Below are 23401 nucleotides of genomic sequence, written 5' to 3'. Positions count from 1 at the left end.
CGGCCTAGCACCGGCTCGGCGCCGGGCGGTTGCGCTGCCCGCGAGCCGCGTCCTGAGCCTCGGCAGCGCGCTTCGCGGTGCGGCGCTCGCGTTTCTGCTGTGCCGAGAGCGGCATGATGGTTCGCCAGCTCAAGCTCGAGCGAGACTCCTCGGGTCCGCGAATTCCGCTGGTCACGGGTAAACGGCGGACAACGGGGGAGCAATATATCTTTAGATATGATGCGCACTTCCTTCAGCAGCGACTCCGCCGCCAGCTACAGCGAGCGGCACCTCATCCCCGCCCTGCTCGAGCTACAGCCATCGGGCGTCACACTCACGCTCGAACAGAGTAGCGGCGAGACGTGCGCCGAGGAGAGCATGCAGTCGTCGGTCTGGGTCGCTGCGGTGGTCCTATGCGAGCTGATGCAGCGCCCATGCGCCGCCTTCCCCACCGGGGTTGGCCACTGGCGAGGCAAGCGCGTGCTGGAGCTCGGCGCCGGCTGCGGTGCGCCACTGCCGTCTCCGCCGACCCGACGCCGCCTCCGCCCCCTCCTCCCACGCCGCCGCCCTCCGCCTCCCGCGCCGCCGCTCCCTCTGCAGGGGCGTGCGGCATCCTCGCGGCGCGGTGCGGCGCCTCGAGCGTGCAGCTGACCGACCTTGCGCCGCTTCTGCCGCTGCTCCGTCGGAACGCCGCGGCGAACGGCGTCGCCGACTGCTGCTCCGCCGTGGAGCTGGAGTGGGGCTGCCCGCTGCCGCCTTTTCTGCTCGAGCCGTCCTCCCTCGATATCATCCTCGGCGCCGACATCACCGCCTTCGTGCAGAGCCTGCCGCAGCTCACCACGACGCTCCGCCAGCTGTCCTAGATGCAGAGCGGCCCCTGCTATTTCCCCTTTCACTCAAGCCACGACACGACTCTGTATTCACACCCTGACGCTGCACCAACCGCCACCGCCAGGCCAGCTGTGCGCCGCCTCGCCCGGCGCGACGGTGCTGCTCTCGCACACCCGGCGCGGCGGCGACGAGCGCTGGCTACTCGAGGCGCGAGGCGGCCAGGCTGGTGCGAACTCCGCCGCTCGCTCCTCCCCTCAGCCGGTTGCACCACGAACAGGCGCTCGCGGCAGACTTTGAGTGCGAGGAGATATCGGCGCAGCTCCAAGGGAGCGGGCGAGGGAGCGGGCGAGAGGGCGACTCGGAGAGCGGTCGAGCGAGCGAGGGAGAGAGCGGGCGGGATTGCGACCCAGACGAGAAGAAGCCGCCCGAGCCCGCGTGCGGCGGCGCGGCGGCAGCTACGCTCGTCTTCTGCGTCCGTTTGGCCGAGCCACGCCCAGGGCCAGGCGGGGAGGAGGAGGAGGCGTCGCCTGAGGAGGCGGCGGCGCTCGCCGAGTACCGTGCGGCGTGCGAGCGGCTGGGCTTGCGGGGAGTGTGACGCGGTGCTGCCGTTGAGTTCGCCTCTCGAGAGACCAAAGAGTCGCGGTGCTGTCTCGTCTGCTTACTCAACAGTTCAGAGAGAGCCGTACGTCGGGGCCTCCTGCAGGAGAAGCGAGACACTAGTCACGCAGCGTTCGCGGAGAGAGGGGTAAGATACGTGGCTGGGTTGACAGCGATTTTGTAGGTGCGAGTCAGTCAGTAAGCGCGGGTTAGCCGCGTGGGTTCCACCGGGTTAAGCCACACTAACCCAGCACGGGTCAGCACGGGTTAGAACGGGTTACCATAACCCGACGCTAACCCGGCACTAACCCGTCCTAACGTATGCCCCCTTCGGGTTTTAGCGCCGGGTTTTAGCGCCGGGTCGTTACGGCTCTAGTCTTTCACACTGTCGTACGGGGCTACCAGAAACCCACGATAAGAGCTCTTGGCGTACAAACCGATGTGGAGCTGTACCTGCGACACTTCTGCATCCCACACGCGCCCTCCGTCTAGGCAGAGAGCCGTCTTACACTGCTGAATGCGAGCGGGACCTGAGCGCAGCGAAGAACCGCGCCCAGGCCGGCGTTTTGCGACGACCAGCGAGGCACTCGCTTCGCTGGTCATCGCAAAACGTGAACAATCGCAGCCTGCGACCGGGAAAGTGGACCCCGATGATCGTACCGGCGTCACTCATCACCTCGCCACCCGTACCGGCCGTCGGATCGACGCGCATCACGCACCCACCCACCTAACAGCGTCGTTCTCGCGCTGTGTGAGTAGGCTCGGCAGCGGCGGAAGGGTCGAGCCCAAGCTTCAACGAGAGTGGCCGAGCGACCCAGGGCAGATGGTACGGCATAAGAACTTAATGTTCCCTTCCTCTCAGGTCGCGCCTTCGACGTGTGCGCGAGCGGTGGCCCCTGCCGTGACCACCCCGTCACGACACTGCTCCGTCACCAGCAACATCCGAGCCATGGTGGGTGTGTCGAGCGTCGACCTGTGTACTTCTTTCGACGTGTTTGGGTTGCTTGTGTATACTATCAATCACCGCAGCCTTTGTACGGTTGGGAGGGGCACTGGGGCTGATCCGCAGCGTCGCGCAGTCTTATCGTGGGTTTATGGTAGGCGTATAAGCGACAGTGTGGGCCACAACGCGCCAAAGCACAGGTTTCGATCCGGGCCACCGCAAATTTTGATCAGCAAATTTCGAGGGGCGGCCGCAAATTTTGAGGTAGATTTTGATTGTCAAAACGCGTCCGTCTTGCCGCAGGATAGAGCATATAGGCGGCGAACACCTCCACACGCGACATCCCACCACTCAACTGGACGCGTTCAGGTTCACCTCCCCAGACACGGCTTATGCGCGGGCGCACAGCCGTCCTCGCTCAGGCCATCGCATTGCGCTCTCCCGCGACCGACCGCGCGCACCTCCCGGCTCTGGCGCCGATCACTTCTAGCGCAGGCGGCCGCCGGAGGACGCAGCTCTTTGATGGCGAGCATGAACGGCCTGCGTTCCTGCTCGAAGACCCGTCTCAGGCGCCTAGTTGTCTGGTGCCTAGTTGTCCTCCTTCTTCTTGGCCAGGTTGAGCGCGCGACGGGCCCGCGACGATGCCTTGGCCGGCGCAATGCTCTCATCGCGCGCTGCCCGGTCCGCCGAGCCCGGCGCCCTGAGGCGGCATTTGGTGGCGTGGGGAGTGCGGAACGCTACTGGCGGCGTGACAGGGCCTCTCTCGGTTGCGTGTGCCGCCCATCGGCACGCGGGTGCGCAGACACCGCGCGACTCTGCCCGCTCGCTCGACCCTTTTGCCGCGAGAGGGCGCCGGCCGCGTGTAAGAGGTGGCTGGACTGCCCTTGAGGCGGCATTGTGGTCCGGTGGTCAGCGTGCGGGGCTGAGTCTTGGGGCCAGCACCCAGCGACAGAACCCTGCAACGCTGGCATATACAGACACAACAAGACTATGAGCCCAACCCTAACACCCTAACCTCATAACCCTAACCCTAACCCTGCTAGACCCTAATAACCCTAACCCTAACCCACCCCTGACCCCCCAAAACTCCACACCGCAAATTTGAAAGATCTTGATGAAAATCTAGAGGCCACGCACGTGCACAATTTCTTCAAAATTTTCCGCGCCTGCAGATTTTGAAATAAATTCGATACTATCCGCTTCGACGCGGTGAGCTTAGTAGCGCTCTGCTCTTTGACTTTGTCGCTCTGAGACAGCTGCTACCACTATGGCGGGCACCGCGAGCCGCCGCCAATGTCGGTTACGGCCGTCGGCGCACTCGCAGACCACCCTCCTCGACGTCAGCGTCGCCGCACGCCGCGACGCACGCCGACGTCGTCGGGTCCGGCCGACGCGCCGTCCGCCGGACATTCTGGCGGAGCCTCGCCTGGTCTCGTAGCATGCACATTGAGCAGTGAGCACATATACGTAATACGTACACACACACGCACACTGTCACTGATCCATCCAGCATTGGAGTGACACTCTCTTATTTTTTCGGTCTACGGACTAAATCGGTAAAGCCGTAGGACAAGACAAAAAGCCGTGAGGCACTGCGGGCTCGGCGCCTGCTTGAGAAGCGTGCGCGTTTCTGATGCCATAAAAGCCCCCGCTGAAATAAACCAAATCTAAGCCGCCACCTCAGCTGGCGCGGAGGCGGCCGCGGCAGCCTTGGCGGCCGCCTCCGCCTCCGCGGCCTTAGCAGCCCTCAGCTGTCGAAGGGCGTCCACCGAGCCGAACCGCTCGCCGGTGGCTGGGTCGCGGTACCTAGCACAAGCGTGCGTGTGCTTGGACTTGCGACGTAATCGGGGGGCGGGGCAGGGGGCGGGGGCACACCGCGCGATCAGGCCGGAGAAGCGGCAGACGCCGTACCTGTTGACATTCACGGCGCAGAGCCGCGTCAGGATGCCGTGAGGGGCGGCGCAGTGGCTCGTACATATGGCGTCTCTCGCACTTTTCGGCGGCGGTCGGCGGCGGCGCGGGAGCAGTGAGCGGGACGACGCCGGCGAGAGCGGCCGCCTCGGCACACGGTACCTGTTCACACGCAAGGCACGCTCTGAAGATGGCGGTCCTCGCGCCCGAGCCTGCTGCCAAGTGCCCGTCTGCTGCCCGCAGAGCCACGCCCCCCCGCCGGACGAGCAGTGTGAGAGCGAGCTGTGGCGCCGTCTGCGGGTCCCCTCTCCGCCGCCTCTTGCCCGCGGGCGGTGCGGCCGCCGCCCGCGCCGGCGCTGCCTTGCCGCCCGCTGCGTCGGCGGCGCTGCTTCCGGCGGCGGAGGTGGTGGTGGCGGCGGCGGCGGCGGCGGCAGCGGCACGCCTCGACGACGCGCGCGATGGCTGCGGCTGCGGCTGCGGCGGCGGAGTGTGGGATGCCGCTCTCGTGCCTCGCGTGCTCACGGACACGGCAGCGGCCGGCTCGGCTGCCGCCGCAGCGAGAGGCGGCTTGGGGGTGCCGCGGGGCAGCCGCGCCTATTAACAATCAATTAAAGTTTGACCACAATGAGAGAAGGAAGGGGGGTTGGCGCGGGTTCGGCGCCTTCTTGCCGGACCTGCCCGCATCCACCGCTCCCGCCTACGGGCCTTACCGCGGATGCGTCGCGTCCGTTTTTTAGGCTAAGGAAAGAGCGGTGAGGGCGGCGCCGGCGGTTGCGGCTTTGGTCTGCCGACACCGCGCAGCTTGAGCCTCACTGCGTCAAAGGGGCCAAGCAGGTCGGGCGCCCACTCCCACTCGTCCGCCGCGTCGACAACCTCCTGCTCGCTCTCGTCGTACCCGTCAAACAGCACCCTCAGCCCTTCGGCCGCGGAGTAGGCTGACGTGGTGCCGAGGTAGGCGACGCGGGCCTTACCGCCGCCGTCCTGCTCCTCCTCGTACCAAACGCGGATCCGCGCGCCGGCCTCCACCTCGCGTACTGTCTTGCCACGCAGGTCCATCAGCGACCCGCTCTCTTCCACAGCTCGACGCTGTTTCGAGTGGTTGGTATACGCACAACCCGCTGTTCACAGCGGAGTCGGCCGGGATTTCCGCTGGGAGGACAGACAGCAAACGCGAGTGGAAAGATTGTGGACTTAAAGTCCCTGTGTGGTGGCGGCGTGCCGTCCTCCCACGCCTGCTTTGTTTCTTTTCTGTGGAAGACTGCGGTCTCGCCGTGGGCGTGGCCTGCCATGCTGCACTCCATGCAGGAGCCCAGGGGAGAGAGGACAGAGCTCAGAGGACCGCGTGGTTCCGTGCGCGACGTGGAGGTGCGAGGGCGAAGGGGGTCGGAGGGAAAGATATTTTTGGCAGCATCTCGAGGGCAACACAGCGGATTCAGTCATTATGTAACTTATTCAAGGGCATTAGCCCGCCGGAGGTATCAAACTTCAAAGCCCCCAATAAATGAACGAACACGCATCACGTATCTCCTGAGACACGGACCCCCCACACCACGGCGCCGCTCCTACTCAGCGGAGCGAGCCGACGAGGCGACCGAGCTCGAGCGGCTGACGCGGGAGGCGGCGCTGCGACGGCTCGCCCTCTCCCACGCCACCTCAGCGTACTCACGCGCCTCCGCCTTCAGAAGCAGCAGCGCGCGGTCGCGCGTGACCACCGCAGCGCGCACCGCCTCCTCGTCCGAGGCCACAGACTCCTCATCGGGCGAGGAGGGAGCAGCCTCCGCCTCTGAGGCCGTCGCCGCCTCCTCGTCGCCGGCCGCTGGCTGTGGCTCCTGTGACTCGGCCGCAGACGAGCGGCCGAGGCAGTGCAGCGCGCGGGGTGAGAGCAGGCTTGCGCTCATGTTGGAGACGGACCGCTTGAGCAGGTCAAAGAGCGAGGGCTCCTCCGCCGCGCGTGCCGCCGCCTCGTGCGCGTACTCAGCGTACAGGTCGGCGTACGCCCTCGCGTTCGCCGCAACCGCCTCGTCCTCCTCCCCCTCGTCGTCGGCAGCGCCGTCCTCTGCGCCGTCGTCCATCTCGGGCTCCGACATGTCCGGCTCAGACACCTCATCCTCCGACACCCCCCCCTCTAACACCGTCGCGCCGGACGCCTCCTCCGCCAGCAGCGAAGATGAGGACGCGTCGCTCGTGAAGCAAGAAGACGTCTCCGTCTCGGCTTCATCCTCAGCAGTCACAGGGACCGCCTCAATGGCTGCAGCGCTCTCCTCCTCCACCACCACCTCAGGCGCCTTGGCCGGCTCGGCCGCTGCTGCCTGACCCTCCATCGGTTCAACGCCCACCGCATCCGCCTCCAACGCAGCAGTTGCCTCCTCCGCCATCGCTGCCGTCATCGCCGCCGCCGCCGCCGCCGCCACCTCGGCCGGGTAGGACGCCTCGCCAAAGATTACGCTGAGCTCGTCACGCGTGGGGCTCAGCGGCGGCGCACTGGCGTCCGCCTCGACCTCCAGCTCACTGTCAACCTCCGCCGCCTCCGCGCCGCCCGCCTTTGATAGGTCAAAGTACGACGACGACTGCCCCTCGAGGCAGGCAATCAAGCCAGAGGTTGCCTCGACCGCCGGGTGGATCACGTTGATAGGTTCGGGCTCGAGCCGCGCCGAGGGTGAGGGGGCGATGACGAGGACCGCCGGCTCCTCCTCCGCCGCCAACTCCTCCGCCGTTGAGGCGGGAGGCTCTGGCGCCGGCGCCTCGCTTTGCGGGGACGTGTCGGCTGGAGGCGGCGGCGCGTCTGGTTGCTCCGCAATGGTTGGCTCGGAAGCGGCTGCAGGCACGGGCTCGCCAGGCTCGTCCGCAGCCGCCTGCTTGCGGCCCCGCTTCTTGAACGAGAGGGCGCGCTTGACGCGGGAGAAAGACTGGGAGCGGAAGATGGCCATCGATCCGTGCAGAGACTCGTACGTTCCTTTCTTCCCTTGGCACGTGGCCTCTCACCAGCCGCGGAATGCAGGGCGGCATCCTACCTCGGCTGCAGTTGGCTGTTCAATAAAGTAATTTTCAGTGTATGTGGCTCTTACATACATTCCCGTAGGAGGACTCTCTCTGCTGGCAGGATTTGCGATGAGGAGCGCCCCGAGGAGGGTTTCTCGGGTCGGACGGAGGTTAGTGCACCACTAACCGCCGAAGCGCAAGCACTTGGAGCAAGAACACTACGACCTGGGCCGGGCTCATACTACGATCTACGTAGCACCCCACCTCGCGGGCCGATTTTCTGGCCCAGCAAGGCTGCTGCGGAGCCCTGTCTTCTGGCTGTGTGTGTCTCGCGCCTTGCGGGGGGGAGCGGAAAGGAGGAACCTCGATTCCCAAGAGTACCACTCTTGGAGCGCCGCCACTACCTCTACCACCCAGTCCCAGAGCGCTGCAAGCAGCGCCGGGCAATGACGGCTTACCGCCCACCCAGCCCCGGCCCTCGGCACACACCGGCAGCCAATGTGTGACGGCTCGAACCCGCTAAGCCATCCCGCAAGCGGGGATGGCCCGCCACTAACCGCAAGCGGGCGTACGAACCGCGAGCGGCTCGCACTCCGTCGTGTGACACGCAGGCGTCCGGCAGACGGCGCCGGGGCTATACGGCAAGAACCGCACACCGGCTGGCCCAGCGAGGCCGCTGGGTGCGGGGCACCCGGCGGTTCGCTCGGGTCGCTTCTCAACGGACAACGCAAACTCGCTCGGTCGAGCAGGAGGTGAGGTGTGTGTGTGTGTGCGTGTGTGTGGAAGCAACGCGGACGCGGCACGGAAAAAGAATTTTACAACAAAGCTCCCTCTCATCAGCAGAAAGCGCGAAGATGGAAAAAAGTTACATATCTAGATACGTACCTCCTTGCACTCCGTTCCACTTTTTGCCGCGCAGACCATGTCTCAGATGCAGGTGACCGTCCCAGCAAACGTGTCGCCAGGCGACCCCTTCCAGGTGAACACGCCCGCAGGGCCCATGCAGGTGACGTGCCCGCCTGGCGTGTACAGCGGGCATGCCATTGCGATCAATGTGCCGGACACACAGCCGGTGATGGTCACTGCGGAGCCCGTTACTGTGTACCCGGACTATCCGGGCGCGCAGCCTGTGGCGTATTCCAGCAATTCAGTGTACCCGGACTATCCGGGCGTCCCGGCCCAGGGTGCCCCGACTCCAGCGACCATGTCTCGTGGAAAAATGGATGGGCGGGTCCGGGAGATCCGGAGCGGCTGCTACTACCTGAGCGAGTGCCCCTGCTGCTACTGCACCTATTACGGTGTCGATGCCAACGCCGAGTCCGTCGCCATCGGCCCCTGCTGCTGCATCCCTCTCGGCTGTTGCCCGGTCGCCACCGACAAGGCGCGCGCGATTCAGCCGGGGGCATCTCACTTCCAAGGCAACGAAGATGCGCTGTGGTGGGAGAGCTCGACGAGCGTGCGTAAATTCAACAAAAACTTTGACCCAGAACAGGGCACACTCATGGTCAAGTGTTGCTAGAGAGCGTGCTTGGATGCATGTTGAGGAGAAGGGAGAGCGGTCTCCTCGCGCCCCTCCGCGCACCGACCACCGTTTATTTTCTGAAGATTTTATTTCGTCTTGCGGTTAGTCGTTTTGATAAGTAGACAGCGCCGTATATCGGAGAGTCAATCAACATTGTCGCGGTTGGAAGCCGGCCGGAGCGAAGGCACGCGAGCGGCTCGAATAAGAGGCGAGAGTGCTCGCGCGCGCACACATACATGAGAGTGCACATGTGCGGAGCTCGACACACCCCGCCCCACTCTACTGGCGACGTAGGGAGAGCATCCTGACCGGGCCAGGAACCAGCCCTCGCCCCCTCCTTTGCCCTGGGCCAGAAGTTGGCGGGACTGGGACCCACCAAACGCCCCTACCCCCCCCCCCACCCACCCACCCACCGCCCGCCATGGCCCACACCCGAGAGGCAGCCACCCCTCCACCCCAACCCCTCCGCAGCTCAGCGCGTCGACTGCAGCGCCTTCTCCAGCGCCGCAACCTTGGCCGCCGCCTCGGCCGCCTTGGCGTCGGCACCCTTGGCCACCGCCACCGCCGTCTTCGCCTTCTCCGCCGACGGCTCCACCTTCGCCTTGACGGCCTACAGGGAGGTCGGGAGGAGGGTTCGTGGATGGTTCGGATAAGCCTCCACTCTTCGCCTTCACGGCCTGCCACAAGTGCGGGGAATGGACAGGCCCCGCCCCTCCTCCCAATGTGGGCACATTTCTCGGCTGCTTCCGGCCACATCTCGACTCCCGCTCGCGCCTTGATGACCGCCGCGCCCTTGGCCTTGGAGGCCTTTGCTGCCGCGGCAGCAGCCTTGTCTGCCGCCTCCGCGCCCTTGGCCGCAGCCTTCTTGGCGCGCTGCGCCGCCTCGAGCTGCTTGGACGCAACGGACGCCTGCTCACAGCCGCGGCTTGTGAAGAGACGCTGCTCACAGAGCCCACCTCTCCCTCTCGGGCCGGTGGCGGTGCCTTGCCCGAATCGCCCTTGGCGCCCGCCGCCGCGATCTCCTTCTTTGCCTTGTCGACCGCCTGACATCTCGAGCGATCTCGGGTGATCTCGGGTGATCTCGGGTGATCTCGCCCCCTCGGCCTCGTCGCCTTGTCGGCGTCAGCGACAGCCTTCGCCGCCTTCGCCTGCTCCGCCTACGACCTCGGGCGACCTCGGGTGATCTCGGACGGTCTCGGACGGCCTCTGCCTTCGTTGCTCTGCGCCCGCCTTTGACGCCTTGACGGCGGCTGCAGCCAGCGCGTCCGCCTTCTTCTGCGCCTCGGCGAGGGCCTATCTCGGCTCATCTCGCGTCCTCTCGGGGCCCTCTCGCCGCCCTCGAACCTGCGACTCTGCGGCTGCCTTCTCGGCCTGGCCCTTGGCAGCGGCCGCCTGCTTGGTCGCGGGGTCGAATCAGCGAAGTAGAGCCGGGGTGGCCGAGGCATGGCCGAGGCATGGCCGGGGTGTGTGGCCGAGGCATGGCCGGGGTGTGGCCGAGGCATGGCCGGGGTGTGGCCGGCGTGTGGCCGGGGTGTGGCCGGGGTGTGGCCGGGGTGCAGGGGCTCCTGCTTGACTGCGGAGTCGCTCTTGGCGGCCACCTTGCCAGCCTCGCGCGCCTTCGGAGGGGGCAAGGTGAAGTGCGTCCACACGCACAGCGTCGAGCCCCCCTTCCCCCCCTCCCCTCCCCCCAAGTCAAGGAGCCGCCGCAGCCTTGCGCGAGTGCAAGGCGACGGTGCAAGTGGGCGAGCGCCTTGGTCTTAGCCTTAGCCAAATCGGCCTCGAGCTTCTTGGCCTCGGCCTGCTGCTTGGCCTTGGCAGCGCTCAGCTTGCGTGCCGACGCCTCAACGCCCTTGTTCGCCCGCTCCGCCGCCGCCTTCAGCTTCGGGTCCTGAGGCCACGGCGCACGCGTGTGTGAGTGAGAAGCACGACCCACCACCGCCGCGTCCCACCGCGCCGCCTCGCGCGAAAGCACGCCTCCTGCTCGCGTGGTGTCGCATCTCGGGCGACCTCGGCTCGACTGAGCATGCTTCTTGCTCGGCTGGTCTCGGCTGATCTCGGCTGATCTCGCGAGCCTTCTTCTTGCTCGCCGCGCTCACCGCCTTGCTCGCCTCGCTCTTGGCCGACGCCAGCGCCACCTCTGCGCTCTTCACCTCAGACCGCACCTGCGGGCGGATCGCGTCGCGAGCGTGCGTCGGCGGGACGATGCCCCAAGTCCATCCTGCGCCCGGGCTGTGAGACGCGTCTCACGCCCCACCACTCCCCTCGCTCTAGGACCGCGCCTTGGCCTCCACCTTTGCCTCGCCCTTGGCGGCCGGCGCGGGCGTGGACGCCTTCGCCTCGCGCGCCGCCTTGCTGCCCGCCGCGCCCTTCTCCGCCGGCGCCGCAGCCTTGGACGCCTTCTCCGCTTTTGCCGCCTTGGCCGCCGCAACCTTCGCCTTGGTCGCCTCGGCAGCCTTGGAGGGCGCAGGCACACCCGGCGCCGCGGCGGCCTCCTTGGCCTTGCGCGCCGCCGCCGCCGCCGCCACCCGGTCCGCCGCCTCGCTCGTCGCACTCACTTTGGACGCTGCAGCGGGAGGCGCCGGCGCCGGGGCGGGCGCTGCTGGCGCCGCCACCGGCACCGGCGCCTTCTTGGCCGCGGCCGCCGGCCTGGCGGCCTTGCGCTGCTCCTTCTTGAGGGCGTCTTCGGCGCTCGCGTAGCTACCCGCGGCGGGCGCGGCGACAGGCGCCGCCGACGGCGCGCTGCTCCGCTCAACAACGGGCGCCGCGACGACAGCGGTGGCGGCGACGGTCGCCTTCTGGGTGTTGTAGCGGCTGATTGCGGCCTTCGCCGCGACGGCATTGACGTCTTCCACCGCCTCAGCCGCCTCCAGCCCCGTTGGAGGGCCCAAAGCCACGCCCGCCGCGAGCACCGCCGCAAGCACCTGCGAGGCGAGCTGCTGCGGAGCGAATCTGCTGTGGTCCGGGAGCAGCGACATCGTGGCTACCGCCGGACGAGTCGCGGGCACGGCCAGATGCATGGGCGAGTGCAGCGGCACGGCGGCCGGCTGCAGTGTCACGAGGCCCGTGGACGCGGCGGCGAGAGCTCCTCCGATCATGACGTACTGTGGAATTTATGTGCTCCGAGGTGCACGCGAAAAAAAGAATCGGATTTTTTGTGCGAAAAAAGAATCTTGCTGCCGCGTGGATCTGAGCCATTTCTTGCCTCCAGGGCGGGGCTGTCCCGGAAAGTGAGAAACGCCGGGCAGCGTGAACAACGCACAACTTTAACCTCCCATCACGACATACGTGTTTGTTCGCTCCTTTCCTCGGGCTGTTCCATCTCCTCATCTCCTTCCAGCCTACTGACTGAGTACCGGTAGCGCTAGGCGGGGGCGGGCGGGGGGCGTGAGAGTGCGGGGTGCGGTGCGGTGTGTGTGTGTGCGTGTATGTGACTGTGGCAAGTGACCATCTGTTTGTATTATTAACAACGAAGGCGCTCTCAAAAAAAGAAAGTGAACGACGCGTCGCACCCAAGTTCCAAGAGCCAAGTGCAAGTCCAAGGACCAAGCTGGACCTGGAGTTGATCGTTGCTTCACCCTTTCGCGAGGCGGTGCGGACTGTGCCGGTTTTTTTATTTTTCGCTACCTCAGTTTGGTAACTCCCTCGAGCGCGCGTAAGAACCAAGAGGCTTTGATTCTTAGGTGTGCACTCTGCTAGTACTTGTGTGCTCACACCACGACTACACTGTGGGGGGTGCCCCCGAGCATGATGTATGTTCGCGTGTCTGTGCGTGTGTGGGACAGACGTTGTTGTCCTATGCGCGGGGCTTCCCGCGGGGACCGAAGACGTAACAGCAGCAGCAGCAGCAGCAGTAGCAGCGGATTCCAAACGTAAAGTCAGCTCCAAAACCCCCCACCCACCGATGACATGGACGGAGCCCGCGGCTTTTAGAGCACGTGCTGGTCGTCGAGCTGGTCATAGGCGGGCTTGTCGTCGGGCGGCGGCGCGAGCGCCTTCATCGCCTGCCGGACGAGGAGCCGGCCCCAGTGCAGCTGCAGGAAGGTGAGGGGCAGGATCAGCAGCAGCGCCAGCGCGGGGCTGAGCGCTGCGGCCGCGTCCTCCGCGCCGCGCAGCTCGCTGAGCAGATCCGGCCCCACGCCAAAGGCCACCGTTGCGGGGAACCAGACGCAGCGCACGAGCAGGTACGCGAGGAGGAAGGTGACGCGCAGCAGAAAGTTGGCCTTGGAGCGGCCGGCCGTCGCCTCCGCAAAGTCCTGGTACCGCTTGGGGTGGAAGACGTCGGCGAGGACGAGGGGGATGGAGGAGGCCTATGAGTCCAGTCGGAAAGGGAGAAGGAGCTTAACAACGGAGCATCCGACGCACGCGGCGCGAAGGGGGGGGGCCTCAATCAGCCCGCCGAAGAAGGGGACCCAGTACTGCACGTACGGCGAGAGCGAGAGGGCCGCAGAGATGGCCATCCCCACGTGGTGCGCCTATGGGGAAGGCTCCGAGAAGGCTCCGAGACGGTTCCGCAGGGCCACAGAAGTCGCCGTCCCGACGTGGGTGCGCCAGGTTGACAGCGTCATACATCTCGGCGTGCAATGTCACGGGCAGGTCCCAGAAGAGCTGCATCCCGAGGATGACCAGGGAGATGTCCCGGCCGGCGGCGACGGGGTACGTGCTCCGCCCGTGCGCGCCGGCCGCGTCGGCGAGCTGGGAGTCGGCCGCGGGACTGTAGTAGGCGGCGCAACCCATGTAGGTCAGGAGGATCATTAGCGGGAGGGCGACGACCTGGTGCGCGAGGAACACGGGGAAGCGAGTCGTGTCAAAGCTGCCGCCCGCCGGTAGCGCCTTGAAGAGCGCCGTGCACGCGAGCTGCACGCCGAGGCACAGGAGGCCAATGCGGAGTGCGAGGCCGTACTCATCGTATAGCTCAAAGAGCCGGCAGTCGAGCTCCCCTGCTGTGCAATCGCTTGCCATCGGCAAGGCGCCGCCGCCTCGCCGTCGGTTCTACAAAAAATCGACATCCCTCAAAGCTCGGCAGGTCCTGGGGGAACGGGACAACGTGTACGGAAATTACATAACTGCCGTGAAGATAATACATCCTACTACCATTGGCCGCTTTGTAGCTCCATACCTCGAGAGAGAGGCCACGGTCCCACGGTCCACGGAGGGCCCAACAAGTCAAGAATTGGTCAGGCTCAGTGGAATTCATGGGGCGTTGGGGGAATTCCATTTCCTCCAGATCGCAGCGACCAACTTTTGACCTCTCCTCGCAGCGACCAACTTTTGATCCCGCCATTAGCAGGCAGAAGGGAGCACACACGACTCAGCACGTGTTGCCACGCCGATCATCGTGTCCGCGGCGACTGCCACTCGCCACTTCCCACTACCATGGTCCACTGCCTCGAGTACACAAGTACATAAACGTATCAGAGACGTCGGCGGCGCGTGGGGCGGTCTCTCTCTAATCTACCACAGCATGTATGTACTTGACTGCGCGCGGCTACCGCCGTCTCCTCACGTGGTCGCCGGGACCGTCCGGCGGAGAAGGCGCCTCCCCTTGGGGAGGCGGGCTAGCCGCGGGCGACAGGCCGAGCCGACCGCGGTCAGAGGAGCCCGAGGCTGCTTGGTGCGCCGTGGGGCTGGCCGAGGTCGAGCAGCAGCACGCGCGCCTGCCGCGTGGGGGAGGGGGGAGGGGGAGCGCAGTGGCGAACTTTAAATCCCTTTCATCTCTTCCCGAGAGCGCCGTGGCGTTATATTTATCCGCCCCCTCCCGCCATCGGCCATCCTAAGTTTGGTCCGAACGAACATGCCCTCGCCGGATGGGCCGGCGACCGAGAAAAAGGCGAAGCGTCTCGATGTGGCTGGCAAAGGCGGACCGGCACGATCTGGCGCCGACGCGGCTCAACGTCTCCCTGCTCGCCTCCCAGCTGCGTGACGAGCACATCTGGCTCAAGTCGCGCGCAAACAGGACCGACCGCACAGCTATCTCTCTTGCACTCCCACGATAGCTGTGCCTCTAACACACGTGCGGTGATCGTGTGGTCACTGTCGCTACGGTACGCAGGTGGGCGTCGCCGTGGCTCTACGCTGGCGCTACTGGTCGCGGGCGGGACCAGTTCTACCGACGGTGTGTGCGTTCCTGCATTCTTCACCCTCCTCGTTGTCACCACCTAATTTCACCACGCACCGCCGCCAGATGCGTCGATGAAAACTACTCGCAGTACTGCCACCGCGACTCGCCCCTCCCGCCGCAGCCCGGTGCGGCCACGCCGGTGCTCACCGGCGGCGCGTGGCACTTTGCCGCCCCAAATCGGCAGGGGGCGGCAGGAGAGGCGGCAGAGGCGGCATGTCCAGCGAGGTGCGCCGAGGGAGGGGTGTGCGCGATGCCACTGGCGGATGCGGTGGTGCCGCTGGCACGGTGCGACTGCGGTCCATACCGCTGGGGGCCGGACTGCTCGCTCCCAGTGCTAACGCACCGCAGGTTTAGCGCAACGCCGCACGCCATCGGCTTTTCCCGCAGGTATACCTATTCACATGCCATGCAGGTGCATCCACAACGACTCGCAGCCATGGAAATGCGAACAGCGGCTGTGCGGTCCAGAGGACGAGAGGAGGGAGAGGGATGCGTCGGTAATCGACAAGAATGGAGCGCGCGTGGACCTGGTGGCACAGGGCCGGTGCGGCGTGTGGCACAGTCTCCCGCCCTCCCTCTGCCCCGCCGGCTGCAATGGGCGCGGCAGGTGCACCGGGACCGCGGGGTGGCCGCTGTTAAAGAGAGCTTCAGAAGACGGGGGGGGGGTCTCTTTCGCATCACATCGCCGTGAATAGGCGGCCGATGTGCATGTGCTTCACCGGCTTTGCAGGCGCCTCATGCGAGCCGCTCTCGTCGAACTGCATGCGCGACTGCTCAGGCCACGGCGCGTGCCTCGACGGCTTCTGCCACTGCACGCTTCCCTATAGTGGCATCGATTGCGCCCACCACCCCACCGCACCGATCCGCTGCTCGGCACGCCCTTGCGTGTACGTGTACGACCTCCCCGCACGGCTCAACTCGCTCGGGTCGAACCACAACTCGCAATGGCGCCATCGCAGTATGGGGGAGACGCAGCGCAAGGCGCCGTGGCTCTTCCTTGAGGGACTCCTCGACTCGGGCCATCGCACCACCGTCGCTGCCGAAGCCGATTACTTTTATGTGCCATTCCACGACTGGCACGGCTGCTGGGGCCCGAACGCGCCTATATACCGCGCGCATCGGTACATCTCAACCGTGTACCCCTTCTACAACGCCTCGCGAGGCTCGGACCACCTCTGGTTCCTGCAACGAGACGTCGGCTCATGCTCCACTCTCTGGGGCTCGGTTCGGGACGAGCTTTCGCTTGGGACCGTGCTGCAGCACTGGGGTGGTACCACAGGTCTCTTCGGCAAGGTAGAGAAGCGGTGTTACCGCCGTGGCCAGGACCTCGTCGTGCCATCGGCAATGAACCCCGACCGCATCACAAAGAGCCCATTCTGGCCCGTTCTTGAGCCGCGGGCACCGCCGCCGGCGCGCACCACGACACTCTTCTTCAGCGGCGCGCTATGCTGGCCAACATGGACGAAGGCAAGGGACTTGGGCGCGCTCGAGAAGAAGTGCGCCACCTCCTTCACGGGCAGGCCCAAGAGCGACTACAGGCCACCCGTCAAGCGATACAGCTTTGGACACCGATACAGCCTCTGGCAGCGCTTCCGCGACCGGCGTGGCTACCGCTTCCTCCCCTCCGACTACCTTCCCGCCGTCAACCGTTCCTTGAGCCTGGACGATGAGATTCTGCGCGCGCAGTACTGCCTCGCCCCGAGCGGCGCCGGGTGGGGCATGCGGGCAGTCCACGCCCTCGTACTGGGCTGCGTCCCGGTGGTTGTGCAGCACGACGGGGCGCACGACCCGGTCGCGCAGGCGTTCGAGCACGACTTGCTCGATTGGGACGACTTTGCCGTGCTCGTCAGTCACGACGAGCTGCCGCAGCTCGATCGGGTACTCGAGCGCACCGACCTGCGCGCCAAGCAGGCCGGCCTGCGCCGCGTGTGGACCCGCATGGTCTGGCGGCGATGGCTGCCTCAAAAGCGGCGCGGTGAGCTGCCCGGCACTGATGCCTTTGAGACCATCATGCAGCTGCTCGCAGCAAGAGTAACTCCGCTCACTGAGGCGCGCCGTGAGGCGCATTTGGTGCCGCGTCGTCCGTGACGAGCATGTCGAGTACTTGTGACATAAGAGGTACACATAGCATGACATGCACATGCATGTGTCATGTCCCACATGCACATGCAATGTGGTCACACTCCAGGGTCGGTAGAGCGCTTCTTTCCCCGCGCGCACACCGCGCAGACACGGGGCCGTGTGGCGGCACACGCAGAACGCGCCCGGCAGAGCGCCGCAACACGCGGCCGCGGCGCGACACACACGCAAAAAGTAGACAAAATAATGATCAGCAATCAGCCTCTTGCCTTGAGCGACTCGCGCAGACGCACAATCTCTTTTTGGTACTTTCCGATGTGTTGCGGCAGGAAGCGCTGCATTTCGGCGAGCTGCTCCTCCGCCGCCATCGCCCGTCGCTTGAGCTCCGAGCGCTCGCGCTCTAAGGAGGCCTGCGACTCGACCAGCTCGCGAGCCTTCCAGCGGAGCTCTCGCAGCTCGCCGTTGCGCGCCGCGATCGTGCGGGCCGCCTGCCCGTCTTCGGTCGGGAAGGGGGGCTCCGCTGTCGTCTTCGCCTCGTCGAGCTGCCGCTGCAGCTCCGCCCGCTCTGCGCTAAGCGCGGCAACCTGCCTCTGCAGCTCTGCCACCGACACCTGCTCGTCCTCCGCCTCGCGGCTCAGCTTGTGGAGCAGCGCACGCTGGGTCGCCTCCGCGTCCCCCGAGGCCCCATCCAGCTGAGCCTCCGCCTCCTGCGCACGCCTCTCCGCCTGCTCGGCCCGCTCGATTGCGGCGCTCAGCTCGGCCTCCCTCTCCTCTAGGCCGCGCGTCGCCTCCTTGGCCTGCTCGGCCAGACCTCTCTCCTCGGTCCGCTGCCGCTCTAGCTTCGCGCGCGAGCCTTCTAGCGCGGTGCGGCCCTTGTCTCGCTCGGTATTGAGTTCGGACTTTGCCTTTGCGAGCTGCGTGCTCAGCTGCTCCGCCTCGCGCTGCAGCAGCTTCTCTAGCTCCGACGGGACAGCGCGCCGGCCGCTCCGTGGCTCGACGAGTGCCTCACCAAGCAGCTCCGCGTGCGAAGGCAGCGCGGCCGGCTCCGCCAGCGCACGCATCCGCCAGTACGCGTCAATGAGCGCGCGGTTCACCTCGAGCGTCCGGCTGACAGACGCGCTGCAGCGAGCAAGCTCCGACTTAAGCGCTCCCGGCTCGCCCGCCTCCACCGCCGCTTTAGCCAGGGCGGCCGTCCCTTCGGCCGCGGCGGCCTCGGCCGCCGTTGCAGTGGCCGCCGCCTCGGCCGCCCTCGCCCTCGCATCCTGCACGGCCGAAGTCTGCTCCACTTGCACTGCTGCGGCCAGCTGCTCGAGGAGCTCGTCCTTCTTGCCCTTGCTGCTCATCCCGCGAGCGGCGAGGGCCTCCTTCACCTCCTTCGGCTTGAGGCTCCGCACTCTTTTCACCGTCGCCTCCGCCTCCGCCTCGGCGGCCTCTAGGGCTGCCGCTGCTACTGCCCTTCCCCCGACTGCAGCTGCCGCCGGTTGCTCGGTCTCCGGCACCTCACCCCCCAAGAGCTCGAGATGGCGGGTTGCTGCAACCAGCTGCGCCGCCTGATCGGCGAGCGCCCTCCGCAGCGCCGTTTCGCGCGCACGCGCCTCGCCCATCTCCGCCTCGTACTCGGCCACCGCTGCCTCGCGTGCTGCCCTCTCCTCGCCCAGCGCGTGGCTCTCCCTATCAGCACGCGCCTCGGCCTGCTGCGACCGTTCGAGCTGCGCCTCTGCCGCCTCGACCGCCGTCCGCTGCAGCGCCAGCCGGTCTTGCTGCAGAGAGAGAGCCTGCCGTTCCATCACCACATTGAGGCTTGACACCTCTTCTGCCAGCTTGAGCGCCTCCCCCCGCGCCGCCTCGGCCTCGGAGATGGCGTCCTGAGCGCGCGAGCGCTGCGCTGTGGCCTCTCGCTCCGCCGCCTCCAGCTGTGCGGCAGCGTCCGCGAGGCGAGACTCGGCGGTCGCGGAGGCGTTGCTCATGTTGAGCAGCTGTAGCGCTAGATCGTCTTCCCGCTCGCGCGCCTCGAGCGCCTCGGCGCGAGCACTGCTCGCCTGCGCCTGCGAGCTCACCGCCTCGAGCCGTGCCGTCTCTGCTGTCGTCTCCAGCTCGGCGAGCGCGTTGGCCTTCCCGTCACGGTCGGCCTCGAGGCTCGCGGCGCGCTCCTGCAGCTGCGCTAGAAGGTCTGCCGATGCAATTGCCTCCTGCTCGAGGCTAAAGATCTGCTCGGCCTGCGCGGCTGACTCCTCGTTGGCGGAGAGCTGCGTCGCCACGAGCTCCTTTGAGAGGGCGAGCTTCTCCTGCTTGGTGGCCACCACCTCCTCCTTGAGGGCGACCACTTCGCCCGTCGCGCCATTATACTGGGTGCGCAGCTCAAGTACCTCCGCCATCAGCTTTTGCTTCTCGCCCGCAGCCCCTTTCGCATCCTGCTGCATCTGGTCGACCAGCGCCTGCAGCCGCGCTGCCGCCCCGTGCAGCTGGTTGGGCAGCGCCCTGCGGTCCTCCTCGAGCAAATCGACCCCGTGCTGCAGCCGGCCCTCCGCAGCGGAGAGTTGTTCCTGTAGCTGCAGGCTCACCCACCGGTGGTGCGCCTACTCACACCAGCCGATCGTGAAGAGAGGCCGTCCCCAAGCGAGAGGATTGGGCGTTGCGCCCACGGCGCCAGCAAGCCACGTGCGCGCACGTCGTTGACGAGGGGGAAGTTGACAAAGCCCGCCCCTTGTGCGACCAGCTGCAACGTCGCGCAAGACTCGGCAAAGTCCTCCGGCGCCACCGTCCCGAGCAACACCGTCTTGCAGTTCCCGCCGACGGCGTCGCGAAGCAGCAATGCTGGCCCGCTGTGCGCAGCGTGCGCAGAGCCGGGGCCGCTGAGAAGCTGGCGAAGCCCGCTGGCCAGCCCGTCTCCGAGTGCGTTTGTCTCGACGTCTGCGAGCAGCAGCGAGGAGACCAGGTCAGCGTCACCGCCGCCGCCACCGCCACCGCTAGCCTCTTCCGACGACGACCTCCGGCGATCCGGTGCGGCGGAGCGGCCCTTGTGCTCTTGCCTCAGCTCAAGCTGCAAGGCGGAGGACGGCGGGGGAGGACGCCCTTGTCTAAGCCGTTGGCGGGCAGTGCGGAGTAGCTCCCCGATCGCCCCTGGCTGCGGCAGGGCGCGCGCAGCGGACCCGCGCAGAGTGACTCCTCCTGCGGCCGCAGGGTCTGCAGCCACTGTGACTTGGGCAGACCCTGCGGAGAGAAGGTCGCTCATATGCGGTGCCTTGTGCACGACTGCGGCGTACCTGGAGGTGGCGGCGGCGAGGGCGATAGTGGCGACACACGAGTGGTAGCAAATGGAGGCAAAATTACACTGGGAAAAGGCAGGGGACCGTGGCGGTGGTGACTGTGGAGGCGGCAGGGATGAAGGCGTACCGTGCGGTCAGTGTGAAGGTGAGTCCTCCAGCCTGATCGCCAGCCTGCAGTCGCTGCCGCATCGCCTCGAAGATGCCCTCAACCGCTCGTGCGGCGATCGCGCCAAAGAGCGCCTCGCGTCCCGAGCGGCAGTGCCCCGCAACCAGAACCGCTGCATTGAGGCCGGTGGCCAGTGAGGCGGCGAGTGGCCTCACTTCGACCTCGCACAGGTCTTGGTCGGAGGCAAAGGAGTCGTAGATGGCGCCGTACCTGGAGGGTGGGTAGGCGCTGCATCACGCGGTTGGGACGGCAGCGTTGGCGGTGGAGGCGCTGGGGCAGTTGATGCGGCCTCGACTCGATCACTCTAACGTATTGGCGCAGAATCTGCATCACTCATATGGCGCACGAGTGTCTCACGCCGTCGCCACGATCCGGAGGGGCGAGCTCGAGGGCGTTGCCGGCGATGAAGAGGGACCCCGCGCCCGCATCTCGCCCCTCGTATCCCGCCTCGGCACGCTTGACCCGCACGACGGTGCGGAGGGGCTCGCCCATGAAACGCACGATTGGCGAACGTTGGGTGTGGACGCATCCACGAAGCCTAGATCTGTGATCTGCGCCATAGGGGTATTTTCTTCTCAATAACAAGGCTGTGATCAGGCGCATTTTGTGTACCGAGGGGTGCCGAGCGCAGGCAGAGAGGCAGTGCCCACAGCGCACAGGTCGGACCTTAAGACTGAATTTTAGACTACAAGTTTACAACAAAGACCAACCAGTTGTCACAGGCCTGCTCGGCGAGCACCTCCTCAAAACGGAAAACACGCCTAGAAGCAGGTACGAGCTCGTGTAGCAGCGGTTCTGCCTGTCTATTTCGGTATTCGGTCGGGCAGCGCCGAGCGTCTCGTTGCTCCCACACGCGCATCTCGACACGCTCACGCATCGTGCAAAGGCCGAAGAGCTGCACTCCAAGTGCTCCAAGTGCTGCGGTGCCGCGCGTCGCCGTCGGCGAGCAATCGCGTAATTAACGGGAGGGCTGCGGCTTTACCTCGCAGGCGGCTTTTGGAGATGAGGACGACAGACGTTGTGAGTGGTGAAAAAACATAGTGAAATGAACTCGAGAAAACTGGGTTTAGTAATTTTAAATAAAAACAGACACCTCTCTAGTGTGAGATGGGTATTAAAAAAGGAATCCCATTTTCGTCTCTTTTTGTTTTATTTTTAAATCGACCGATTGTGCGAGTCGGTTTGAGAGGGTGGGCGAACCCTGTGCTGACACCTCTTCGTTCACAGCCCCCATTTCTCTGTCCTGGTGGTCCACGTCGGATACATTTCTGCGGCGCGGGTCGCGTTCCGCGGGATGCAGAAGCCGCGGCCGGCCAGGCTGCCGATGAGGTGGAGCATGCGCACGCGGTACCACTCTTCCGGAGGCAGCGGCAGCAAGCGGTGCGTGTGGTACCTCCACGGCAGCTCGTAGAGCGGCTCGCCCGCCGCCGCCCCGTCCGCAAAGTAGCGGAGCCAGAACTCCTCGTCGCCGCCGTCGTAGGTCTCGCGTGAGTAGTTCATCGCCGCCAGCGTGGAGAGCGCGCGGGCAAAGGCGCGCTGTGACGGCCGAAGTACGAGCAGCCCGGTCGTGACCGCGCACGGCGTCCTTTTTGCGAGCGGTCCGATGGTGGTGTGGAAGACGGCGGCGGGGGCGGGCGCGTGGAGCAGCATGTGGTCCATGCTCCGGAGCAGGCCGACGTCGTTGTCGAGGACAACCACCTTGCGGAACTGCGTGAAGGAGAGCGCCGCGATCTTGTTGAAGGAGAGGCGGTGCCACTTCGAGGCCCACGCGGGGGAAGGCACCATCGGCCCAGACAGCAGCCTCACGCCGGCCGCCTATGGGAACGCTCCGAGGTGGCTCCGAGAAAGCTCCGAGCCCGCTCGACAGCCGCACTGCCAGCCGCCTCCAGCTTCGCCTCGCTCGCCGCATCGCGGTCGCCGGCGACGACGGCGTGGACGGGCAGCAGGGTGCCTGTCGCGGGGCGTGCGTGCATGTGTGCCAGGTAGATGGGAAGAAGTCCGCCGCGGCGGGGTGAGGCGAGGCCGCGCCGGCGGGAGGCCTGCACATTGACATGTAGGTGGCTAGGCGGCTGGTGCGATCGGGTGGCGGCGGCTAGGCCGCACACCGACTGCTCGTGCGGTGTGCATGAACCAGAGGACGCGGTTGACTTCCCTGGCACGCGCCTTCCACGGGTTGGAGGCAAAGGCATTGCGCACTAACGACCGGTTGAAGGAGAGGAAGAAGAGGTACGTGACGCCGTGGCTGCCCCGGCCGCCACCGTCACCATCGAGGTCGGAGCTCGCGGTGGCACTGCCCAGCGCTGCAGCGCGGTGGGACGCTGCGACTGCGGCAGAGGGCAGATCGTGTTTGAAGCAGAGGCGCGAGGCGGTGCATGGCCACAGCGACGTGCAGCCGCCGAGCGAGCACGGGCACGAGTCGGCGGTGTAGTTGAATCGTGTGCTCCGCAGCGTTTTTGAGCACGCTGGCATGCCCGCAAGGCGCAGCCAAGCTCCGAAAGCTGAGGCGCCTTTAGATTGCGAATCCGCCCGTCGTGTCGACGTTTGTGTGTGTTTTTTTCCCTCTTTGTTTCTGTTCTTCACCTTTCTACCTACCTACCTACGAGGTTCTAGAGGTGTGAGGAGATGTGCTTGTAGGTATGTTGTAGGATATGTGCTGCTCTGCTGAGGAGAGAGAGCAGATGTAGCCGGAAGGGGTGGATCTGCTCTCTCAACAACAATCCTTTGGTCGCAGCTGGTGTGCCGATGTATGTGTGTGCTAGAGTGCTCCAGTCCACGCCCTTGTCGTGCCAGATGTGTGCTGTGCATACAGGCCGGGCTCAAGAGCCGAGATCGATTCTTCTCTTCTTCCGGCTCATCATGATTCATTGTGGGGCTCATAATGAAATGATGCAAATCCCATCGCGCTTCCGGAGAGCAGACACGAGGCGTCAGCCACTCCCCGGCACGTTCGCCACATAATTGGCACACTTTATGCACGCATCTGCTCCTACGAGGCTCGCCGCCTCACCAC

The 23401-nt window shown here is 65.9% G+C and overlaps 7 protein-coding genes across 7 annotated transcripts; 2 read left to right on the top strand and 5 right to left on the bottom strand.

The window, feature by feature from the left end:
* Positions 1-4017: 4017 nt before the first annotated feature.
* EMIHUDRAFT_101075 (hypothetical protein) lies at positions 4018-7188 on the bottom strand (the record flags this gene model as incomplete). The annotated part of the gene is made up of 6 exons (XM_005777055.1): positions 4018-4156; positions 4226-4261; positions 4344-4423; positions 4784-4855; positions 5075-5347; positions 5914-7188. 6 exons carry the CDS (start codon positions 7186-7188, stop codon positions 4018-4020), a joined length of 1875 nt encoding a protein of 624 aa, XP_005777112.1.
* Positions 7189-8162: 974 nt separating this feature from the next.
* On the top strand, positions 8163-8759 carry EMIHUDRAFT_206756 (hypothetical protein; the record flags this gene model as incomplete). Its single annotated transcript, XM_005777054.1, has 1 exon — positions 8163-8759. One exon carries the CDS (start codon positions 8163-8165, stop codon positions 8757-8759), a length of 597 nt encoding a protein of 198 aa, XP_005777111.1.
* A 295-nt stretch (positions 8760-9054) lies between these two features.
* EMIHUDRAFT_463569 (hypothetical protein) lies at positions 9055-11866 on the bottom strand. The gene is made up of 6 exons (XM_005777053.1): positions 11054-11866; positions 10859-10924; positions 10494-10650; positions 9719-9822; positions 9537-9671; positions 9055-9372 (listed from the first exon to the last, which is right to left on the bottom strand). The coding sequence occupies exons 1-6, from the start codon at positions 11855-11857 to the stop codon at positions 9235-9237; spliced, it is 1404 nt and encodes a 467-aa protein (XP_005777110.1). The 5' UTR covers positions 11858-11866; the 3' UTR covers positions 9055-9234.
* Positions 11867-12367: 501 nt separating this feature from the next.
* On the bottom strand, positions 12368-13448 carry EMIHUDRAFT_421470 (hypothetical protein). Its single transcript, XM_005777052.1, has 3 exons — positions 13311-13448; positions 13145-13234; positions 12368-13069 (listed from the first exon to the last, which is right to left on the bottom strand). Exons 1-3 carry the CDS (start codon positions 13371-13373, stop codon positions 12689-12691), a joined length of 534 nt encoding a protein of 177 aa, XP_005777109.1. The 5' UTR covers positions 13374-13448; the 3' UTR covers positions 12368-12688.
* Positions 13449-14602: 1154 nt separating this feature from the next.
* EMIHUDRAFT_206753 (hypothetical protein) lies at positions 14603-16968 on the top strand (the record flags this gene model as incomplete). Its single annotated transcript, XM_005777051.1, has 5 exons — positions 14603-14700; positions 14812-14874; positions 14944-15165; positions 15293-15424; positions 15576-16968. The coding sequence occupies 5 exons, from the start codon at positions 14603-14605 to the stop codon at positions 16966-16968; spliced, it is 1908 nt and encodes a 635-aa protein (XP_005777108.1).
* A 248-nt stretch (positions 16969-17216) lies between these two features.
* Positions 17217-20883, bottom strand: EMIHUDRAFT_206752 (hypothetical protein; the record flags this gene model as incomplete). Its single annotated transcript, XM_005777050.1, has 6 exons — positions 17217-18053; positions 18246-19535; positions 19628-20031; positions 20109-20169; positions 20310-20601; positions 20738-20883. The coding sequence occupies 6 exons, from the start codon at positions 20881-20883 to the stop codon at positions 17217-17219; spliced, it is 3030 nt and encodes a 1009-aa protein (XP_005777107.1).
* Positions 20884-21532: 649 nt separating this feature from the next.
* On the bottom strand, positions 21533-22894 carry EMIHUDRAFT_450577 (hypothetical protein). Its single transcript, XM_005777049.1, has 3 exons — positions 22497-22894; positions 22257-22342; positions 21533-22206 (listed from the first exon to the last, which is right to left on the bottom strand). The coding sequence occupies exons 1-3, from the start codon at positions 22858-22860 to the stop codon at positions 21613-21615; spliced, it is 1044 nt and encodes a 347-aa protein (XP_005777106.1). The 5' UTR covers positions 22861-22894; the 3' UTR covers positions 21533-21612.
* Positions 22895-23401: the final 507 nt, after the last annotated feature.

The sequence above is a fragment of the Emiliania huxleyi genome (assembly GCF_000372725.1).
Source record: "Emiliania huxleyi CCMP1516 unplaced genomic scaffold EMIHUscaffold_27, whole genome shotgun sequence".
Taxonomy (NCBI): domain Eukaryota; phylum Haptophyta; order Isochrysidales; family Noelaerhabdaceae; genus Emiliania; species Emiliania huxleyi.
The sequence above is the reverse complement of the archived record's forward strand: the minus strand, read 5'-3'. Positions and strand labels throughout refer to the sequence as shown.

What these genes read in the sequence shown, in the direction of transcription:
- EMIHUDRAFT_421470 (XM_005777052.1), bottom strand. Translation starts at nt 13,373, where the DNA reads ATGCAGCTCTTCTGGGACCTGCCCGTGACATTGCACGCCGAGATGTAT. An exon ending in TGTATGACGCTGTCAACCTG is followed by an intron (nt 13,235 to 13,310) that starts GCGCACCCACGT and finishes CCTTCCCCATAG; the next exon opens with GCGCACCACGTGGGGATGGC. An exon ending in TCTTCGGCGGGCTGATTGAG is followed by an intron (nt 13,070 to 13,144) that starts GCCCCCCCCCTT and finishes CTGGACTCATAG; the next exon opens with GCCTCCTCCATCCCCCTCGT.
- EMIHUDRAFT_450577 (XM_005777049.1), bottom strand. Translation starts at nt 22,860, where the DNA reads ATGCCAGCGTGCTCAAAAACGCTGCGGAGCACACGATTCAACTACACC. An exon ending in GCACACCGCACGAGCAGTCG is followed by an intron (nt 22,343 to 22,496) that starts GTGTGCGGCCTA and finishes GCCCCGCGACAG; the next exon opens with GCACCCTGCTGCCCGTCCAC. An exon ending in AGGCGGCTGGCAGTGCGGCT is followed by an intron (nt 22,207 to 22,256) that starts GTCGAGCGGGCT and finishes GCGTTCCCATAG; the next exon opens with GCGGCCGGCGTGAGGCTGCT.
- EMIHUDRAFT_463569 (XM_005777053.1), bottom strand. Translation starts at nt 11,857, where the DNA reads ATGATCGGAGGAGCTCTCGCCGCCGCGTCCACGGGCCTCGTGACACTG. An exon ending in AGAGCGAGGCGAGCAAGGCG is followed by an intron (nt 10,651 to 10,858) that starts GTGAGCGCGGCG and finishes CCGTGGCCTCAG; the next exon opens with GACCCGAAGCTGAAGGCGGC. An exon ending in GGCGCTCGCCCACTTGCACC is followed by an intron (nt 9,823 to 10,493) that starts GTCGCCTTGCAC and finishes AGATCACCCGAG; the next exon opens with ATCGCTCGAGATGTCAGGCG.